The sequence below is a fragment of the Ochotona curzoniae genome, unplaced genomic scaffold (genome assembly GCF_017591425.1).
Source record: "Ochotona curzoniae isolate NIBS_2020 unplaced genomic scaffold, NIBS_Ocur_1.0 contig_899, whole genome shotgun sequence".
Classification (NCBI taxonomy): Eukaryota; Metazoa; Chordata; class Mammalia; order Lagomorpha; family Ochotonidae; genus Ochotona; species Ochotona curzoniae.
Genome location: NW_024466605.1, coordinates 278,487 through 287,350, shown reverse-complemented (window position 1 = coordinate 287,350; position 8,864 = coordinate 278,487). Strand labels below are relative to the sequence as shown.

General features: G+C 39.2%; 1 protein-coding gene across 1 annotated transcript in view; it reads right to left on the bottom strand.

Moving 5' to 3' along the window:
• Positions 1-466: 466 nt before the first annotated feature.
• ADAM18 (ADAM metallopeptidase domain 18) overlaps positions 467-8,864 on the bottom strand; it is a 58,946-nt gene continuing 50,548 nt past the window's right edge. The window contains exons 17-19 of the mRNA XM_040994236.1: positions 7,164-7,244; positions 5,268-5,410; positions 467-602 (exon numbers count right to left, since the gene is read on the bottom strand). Of these exons, the coding sequence (XP_040850170.1) occupies positions 467-602; positions 5,268-5,410; positions 7,164-7,244 (360 nt within the window). The remainder of the gene's footprint in view (positions 603-5,267; positions 5,411-7,163; positions 7,245-8,864) is intronic.

Sequence of the window (8,864 nt, the reverse complement as noted above, 5' to 3'; positions counted from 1 at the left end):
ACTTAAGAGGGCTTCAGTAAGTCAAATGGCCATCAAAAGGGAGGAAGCACAAAAGATAAGAAGAGAATGTACAAAATCACAATAAATGGGGTGCAATTTTAAACAAACTTGTCAAAGTTTATAGTATGGGAAAGATATTATGACATTGAAATAACTTGACAAACGATACGCTAATGAAGACCCAAATAGAAGGGATCCCTAGAATGGGGCATCACACGCCTTCCTCTTTAAGTCCCCGGAAGTGTGTAAATGCTTTTCAGGGAAGGTTCTAGATTACAGCATTTTTTTTTTTATTGGCCCAACATACTGATAGTCAACTATTAAAAACCAAAATTGTCAGAGTGACATTTACAATATTTACTGCACATTTTTGAATATGTATCATAAATGTTATATAATCTAAGTATGAACTTAGGACACTGGGAAGTGATTAAAATGTAATACAAAGTATCGGCTGTAGTTACACTTACCCTTCCTCTTCTGCCTTCTCTTCACTGCAGGCTTTTTTCATTTCACTTCTCTTAATGATCATGATGGTGAAAATGATGAAAAATGGCAGAATAATGTAGAAACTCAGTACAATCCAGTTGCTGTGACTCGTTCTGTGGCGTTCTGGAAAAACATCTGGAAATGGAACACACCGGGCATCAAGCCGGACTCAGCAGATATTGAAAAACACTTGTTTTTCTTATTTTAATCATGCATGGTTATACATGCTTAAGACGTTAAAGTCTCACTATTTTTGATGAAGTAGTTTTCTTTTGCCTGATAAGAACAATGATTGAGTTATGTTTCCTTAAAGTTTGAAGTACACATTATTACTGATTCTAACTATACTATTATTTATAATAGATATTTGCTATGCAGACAACACATTATTTATATATATTATTATACAGCGCATCTTTTGAGTTTATTCTTCACTAACAGTTTCTGTATGCTAATGCTAAATCACCAAATCACTCTTGGGTTTTGTGAATTTCACTATTTTATGCATCTCGTGTGAGTGCAACCACGCATCCATTTCCTTTTTGTAATAGGCTTATTTCACTTGGCACAGGGCGTAAAAATTCCATGTGCCCTTACATGTGATAGAATCCTAGTCTTTTTTTCCAAGACTTAAGAGCATTCCACTCTATGCACAGATCACCTTTTTTCCATACATTTATTGTCAAGGGGTGTTTAAGGCTTTCCCACATTGCAGCAATTGTGAAGGGGACTACGGTGAAGAGAGAAGTGCTAGTACCATTCAACATTCTGTTTAGATTTCTTCCAGTATGTTCCCAGAAGAGGGATTGATAGCCTCTATTATGATGTACACAATGGAATATCTTTCAGCTTATAAAAAGAATGAAGTTCTGTAATTTATGCAGTCTTATTTATTTATTAGTTTTTTTGTTTCCTTTGCTTTTAATGTCATTTCCCATGAAACCATTGCCAAAATCACATCGTCAAGTTTTCCTCCTGTGCTCATCTGGGCATTTCATAGATTCGGGTCTCGTTTATCTGCCTCTTATCCATTTGGATTTGATTTGTGCATGCAATAGGAGATGATCAGCTAACGAATTACTTTGCCCAGACTTCCTCAGCCAAACCAGAGTGGAGGAAATTTGTCATCATTAATGCTGTGTTATGAAAGATGCTTGGAAGAGATCTTCAAATTGAAATGAAAGGATGCTAAACAGGCGACGTGTGGCGTAAGAAGTTCATGGACAAAGAATATTGGATTGCTGTACTGGTCATGAGGACATCACTCACACCTCTAGTACAACAGTGAAATAGAAAAATGCTACCACTGCAGCAAAAACATGCTAGGACATCCACATTATAATGATGACTCTACAGAGTGTGAATCAGGGGTATAAATGTGCTTTTTTCTGTAGGTAACTTAACACACATGCTTACTAAGATGGTCTGTTTTCACTGTGCGGTGAGTTAAGTTGTATTATCCATCGCCGCTGTCTCCCAGAATGAGTATCCTGGGATTCTGGAACTGTATGTAGCTCAGAATTGAACTTAAGTACTCTGATAGGTGACATGAATCAGATGAGGTGTCTAAAATCCAGGGATATCCTTACACTGAGATCCCATTTCATTCTTGCTCTTCTTCTTCTGTTCTCTTTCTAGATTTAATTTAGATTAATTTGATCTTCTTAAGATTTTATATATTTTTATTGGGAAGGTAGACATATAGAGAGGAGGAGAGACAGAGAGGAAGATCTTCCGTCCGATGATTCACTCCCCAAGCAGCCACAATGGCTGGAGATGAGCTGATCCAAAGCCAGGAACCAGGAGCTTCTTCTGGATCTCTCACATGGGTGCAGGTTCCCAAGGCTTTGGGCCGTCCTCGACTGCTTTCCCAGGCCACAAGCAGGGAGCTGGATGGGAAGCAGGGCCACTGGGATTAGAACTGGCGCCCATGTGGGATCATGGTGGGTTCAAAGTGAGGACTTCAGCTGCTGAACTATCACACCATGCTCTGATTGTCTTTTCTATGAAAGTTAACGACTTCAGATGTTACAAAATATTTTGATGGTATTCCTTTCTAAATGCTGCTTTTGATGGATTCCACCGCTTTTAATAGGCAGTATTTCATTTTTATCTAATGAAGACTTTTTCTCCTGAGACTTCTGAACGCTTATATCACTGGTGAGAGTTTTATTTAATCTCTTAACTTTGGAGGTTTACAGTCATCTTCTGTTAACTGTTTTCTACTTCAGTCCTGTTTTGTTCTTAGATTTACATTGTACAGTTTCGGTTCTTTACGGTACATCCTAAGCCGTTATGACACAGTCTACTGATGTTCCACGTGATCCTGAGAGCGAGGACTCGCATTGTGGTGTCAGAGGGGACTATTCCCCAGATGCCCACAAAGGTGACAGCTCCCCAGTCTCGTAAAGCTGTTCATTCTTCACGCCGTCTGGAAAACAGAACTGTCAGTGCAGTGGATGGAAGCCCTGTCGCCTGAAGTGGTGGCAGCACAAGCAATGACTTGCGTCTACTGCCTTCTGTCAGCTGAGCTGTCCTATTTTGGGGCTACAGAAATTGACTCAGTGTCAGGGAAGGGAAAAACAGACCGACTTTCTTGGTCATTGAACCTGAGTGTCTTGGGTTGACCTCCGGAGTAGAGCTGGGGCTTGTTTTCACTGTCTACTTGTTAGTTGCTTTCTGGGGGAAAAAGGCTTGTTGAGTTCCTTCTTCATGTTGCCAGATACTAGAAGTGTTAACGGGAAAAGCTTACATTTTTAAAATATTTTTGCTAGCTTTCAACAACTTAATTTATCTTAGGTGTAAATGTGTTCCTGAGGTTCACATAAATTTTTTAGATTAAATGTTTTGCTTTTTCACTTCATTGAGGAAATCTAAAGACTTTTTTTTTTTTCAAGTAACTTTCTATACACTCTCTCTTCTGCTACCCACCTAGATCTCCATTACCTATGGACAAGAACAGCTGAAATTAACTCAGAAATCAGCATTTCATTTTCATGTGTTCCTGTTTTTATCAAGGAGCGTGGTCTTTCCTAATGACAAATATCATCAACACCTTTTTAGTGCTATTTATTTTCATTATCTATGTTTCAAAGAACATCAATTTCAGACATTATGTGTGTAAAATAGTATTGTTTCCTCAAGTTGTTCTTAGTTCTCTGATCTCATGGAGAACAATTCTACTATTGCCAGGGTTATTTTTAAAAGAGAGATTTACTTATTCGTTCGGAAATCAGATTTATAAAGAATGAGGTAGAGACAAAGACAGGAAGAAGATCTGATTGATTGTCTAGATGGCCACAACAGCCAGGGCTGGACTCGAAGGCAGCCAGAAGCTGGGAAGAGGACCCAGTACCTGGGCCATCCTCTGCTGCTTTTCCCAGGCCGTTAGAGGGGAGCTGGAATGGAAAGTGCAGCAGGTGAGACACAAAGCAACGCTTACACGGGAAGCTGGTGTTACAGATGGCTGGTGTACCCACTGCACCTATTGCCAGTCCCATGAATTCTTTCTTTCACCTGAACTAGCTGTAAAGGAAGGACTACTAATCTGTGACATCCCTAGCAAGTTAGAATTTCTCATGAAACTGTCACATGAATTCCCCCCACAAAAAACTGAACCTCTATCTGTTAAAAAAAAATCACTGACTTCTTGCTTGCTCCATCTTGTGAAATTCTTGCTTTAAACAATGCGAAATAATAATGATTCTTATGGTTATAAAATAATTATATATAAAATATATAATAATAGAAAAATAAACTTATAATAAATGTACCTAAAATATAACAAATAAAATTATATTATATAGTAAGATAATATACAATTAAAGTTTACTATATTATTATTGTTGCTGTTATTACTATTCTAGAAATCAGACTTGTGGAGCCAAGACATTGGCAAGGCCATACTACCTCCACATTCCAGTCACTGTTTGCAACATTCCTTCTAATTACTTGAATTTCCAGCTTTTTTTACGTTACCTGTAATCATTCTTCCACACATACTTACTGCAGTTAGTCTTTGGGCCTTGCTCATTGGTGCTTACAAATAATGATACTACACAGAAACGTAAGTACCTTTCCTTTCATTGTCAACCTCAGGTTCTTGGGGTTCAGGCTGTTGTTCTGCAAGCGATTTATATTCACTGAGACTCAGATAAACCACGTCTGAGACTGTGGATAAGACGGACCTTCAGACATGTGAGCACACCCTGGGACCATCTTGCTAGAGGAGGTCCGTGAACGACTGAGTTTAGGTGTAGTGGGTGATGGTGCCTCCACTCACTGATGGACTCACTGCTGTTTTCTGGTGAATGTATTACATTTTGCCCCATTTCTTCAGGGCTTATTCGGAATGAGCATGACACCCTACAGTTACTTTTCAAGCACTTACAGAATTGCTAACTAGTTAAAGTGCGCATTGCTCCCACAGTTTGTATTCGCCTCTACATTATGTTCTAACTTAAATTCTGTGGCTTTTATTGAAACTTAACAAAAATGGTATTTACATCAGGTCATTTAAATAAGCCGATTAAATTTGGATGTCTCAGTGAAGAAAGCTCATTGCAACAAACTGGGGGCAGCAACTAAATGCATCTTTCAAGCGGACTTGGGGATTACGCAGGAAATCATGGAAAAGTAGGCTCAGAGGAACACCTCCTGAATTAGTTCCAAGAGAGATGTGCATCATGAGATATGTCAAATGCTCAGCTTATGCAAATAAAAACCTTTCCAAAATCACACACACACACACACACACACACACACACACACACACACACACACACCCCACACTTAATTGCTTCTCACCAGCCCGAAGAACATTTCCATCATCAACACTGCCCCCTAGTGAACCAATCTGGACTTCACAGTTTGGAGGCCTGTAGCCAGGAAAGCATTGACAATTTCCAAAATTATTACAAATCTGAAACAGAAAAATATAAAATCGTGTAAACATAGCAAATCATTACATCTGATACACATACCTGAATTTTAAAGAATAGCTACTTTTTCCCTAGAATTCATATGTATATGTAATATAAGAAAAGAAAGTCAAGGAATAAAATCACCACCCACAAAAATCTATGTCTAGCCTCTTTGCTCTTTTTAATAAACACTTTTCTTAACTCAGTTCTTTAACAGTAAGATTTAATAAAGTTATGGCCTTTATATTCGCAGAAGTGAGTGTATCATGTTTTTCACAAATATCAATTCATTCATTTTGGAAGCAGTTGCTATCACTATTTTGACATGCACGCACTTCTAATTTTGTTCTTAGAAACAAACCCAGGCAGCTGAGCCATCCTCTGCTCCCTTCCAGGAGGTGTGGGCGGAGGAAGCTGCAATGGGAACAGAGGCAGGATAGGACCCCGGCTATAGGATACGAACACTCCAATCAGAGACTTGATCCACTGCACCACAATGCCCATTTCTCTCTCCTTCCCTCCCCATTATCTTCCAATTTCTACACAGATTATTGTGATGAAATAGCTACTGATAGACTTGGATACTTTATTAATCTAATCCCTATCCGGTGTTTGCCAGCATTAAGTGCCAATTTGTATTTCTTTTTTTAAATTGAGTACTTTTCTCAAATACAAAATGAAAGTAGTAATAAAAAAAAAGAACAGAGACTTCGGCCTAGTGACTAAGCTACTGGTTTAGAATCAGAGTACCTGAATTATCTAGAATTAATGCCTGAATTATCTAGAATGATCTAGAATCAGAGTGGCTGAATGATCTAGAGTGCTTGAGAATCAAAGTGCCTGAAGCAGTTGCCCCCACTCCAGCTCCTGACTATAGAATCCTGCAAAGGCAAACCAGGACATGCAGCAACAGTGGCTCAAATCACCAGGCTGCGGTCACCCACAGCACTGCTCATTTTAGGCGTGTGAGCAGTCAGCCAGTGAATGGAGCTCTCTTTCTGTATCCGGTCATGTCTTTGTCATTCAAATAAACACATTTTTGAAAAGATGTATCTATTTTTATTACAAAGTCAGATATACAGAGGAGAGACAGAGAGGAAGATCTTCCATCCGGTGATTCATTCTCCAAGTGACCTCAACGGCCGATCCGAAGCCGGGAGTCAGGAACCTCCCCCGGGTCTCCCGCGCGGGTGCAGGGTCCCAAAGCTTTGGGCCGTCCTCGACTGCTTTTCCAGGCCACAAGCAGGGAGCTGGATGAGAAATGGAGCTGCCAGGATTCGAACCGGCATGCATATGGGATCTTGGCGCGTTCAAGGCGAGGACTTTAGCCACTAGGCCATGCCACCAAGCCCTATATTCTGGAAAACATCCTATAGCCATAATTTTAATGTTTAGGTATGTGAGGGAGAAAAACACATTTGAGATAGAAGTAAAACATTCAAAAAAGTAAAACAGTCAATGCAATATTTTAAAAGTAAGCATATCACTTTACCTCAGACATTGGGAACACTTAATATTATGGGATGTTCACACTCTTGATCTAAACCCAAAGGCCGAGAAACGATTAGTTCAACTCACTTAATGGTGGTTGCACTAACTCAGCTGATTTGCATTTTCTCAGGGAGCTGGACATCAGTGTTATCATTTTGAAAGGAACAGAACACTCCCACACATGCCTTCAATAGCGTGCATGGTTGCTCTGAATTGTCTGTCAGAGCGACATGGAATTCAGAACCACAGTAATTGACTTACTCCATTGCCTTTGCATTTTGTAGTGGCATTGCAGATATATCCCAGCAGAGGAACTTTAATGCAGGTTTGGTTCACACAGTACTAAAATAAAGAAACATTTTCACAATTAATCATAGATTTTATATGATTTTTATATTTTTTCTTTTTTACATATATGTTATATTTTATTCTTTTATATACACACATAAACAATGCTCTTATTGAAGAATGTACTAGTACCTCCTTGATTCTGTTATAAATATCCTGGCATTCCCCAGGTGGTCCTCAGAGATAAAAGAATTGTAAATTTCCCTCTGCACTCAGGAGAGCAGCTTTCTCTGGTCCTTACTTAGTTCCAGCTTTGGCTCCCCATCCTCTCTTCCACTGACCATCAGGGTCGCTCAGGGGCCCTAAAATTAGCTCAGACAGAGAATGACTACTGCAGAAAGTTTTGAACAGACATGAGGAAGTCAGCTGGCCTGTAGTTGCTCAGCCTGCACCTTACTGGTCAGACTCCGACTTGGCTTTTCCTAGACCTCACTAGCTAGGATGTCGACTTCAGTTATTCTTCGCTTGCAACGTTATTGGGGATTTCTCTGCTCAACTGCCTAAGACTGTTCTACTCTTCAATTGTTAATATATGGCTTGTTAGAGTTAGAACAAACAAATAAACAAACCCCCTCAAAATATCCTGGCATTCCAATAAAACAAACAAAAAGCAAAACAAACAAACAAACAAAAGGCTTGCTTTTTAAAAAATTTTGGCGTGGCATGGCTTGGCTTATATAATGATTGCAGGTAGTTTTGATATTAATATTTACAAGTGGTATATTAATATCTTCATCAGAGGAAGTTTCTATTATGTTAATATCATTTTTAAAAGAAAGACATACTTAGTTTTTACTTGAACATCAGAGTTAATAGGGAGAGAGGGGCAGAGAGCAAGAAGAAAGCTCTTCCATCTGGTGGTGCACTCCCTGGATGGCAGCAGTGGCTGAAAAAAGATCGGGTTAAGGCCAAGAGCCGGGGGCTGCATCCAGCCGTCTCGTGTGGGGACAGGACCCAAGACCCCGGGCCATCTTCTGCTGCTCCCACAGGCCATCAGCAGAGAGCTTGATGCATAGCGAAGCAGCTTGAACAAAAACGGGTGCCTATGTGAAGCCAGTATCACAGTGGTGGCTTTATCTTCAATGCCACAATGTCGACCACGGTTAATATATTCTTATCAGCAACTGGCTAAATAGACACACAAATGGATAGTGACCATACAAAAAAATGTTTAAAACCAGGAATTGTTAGAAAATTCAAATCAAAACCACAAGGAGACATCATCTTTCACCTAATAATAGCTATACCAATATTTAACGATAACACGCTTCCAATGGGAGACAGAGAAAAAGAGAAATTTTATGCTCTGTTGAGGGGAATGTAAATTATTATAATCATATTATAAGCAGATTGTAAGTTCTTCAAAAATACTATAATACTAAGTACCCATTAGCATTACTACTGTTCTTTTAAGAAAGTAGAATTTAGAATTCTCAAAGAGGTATCAATTGATGCTCACAGAAGAATTTTTCACAATAGAACAAATCTAACTACCCATGTCTAGATGAATAGATAAATATGGTATAAGCATACATCCAGTAGGATATCATTCAGCTTTCAAAAAGATTGTTGCCGCTGCAGCAACATGCGTAAAATAAGCCACACACAAAACAA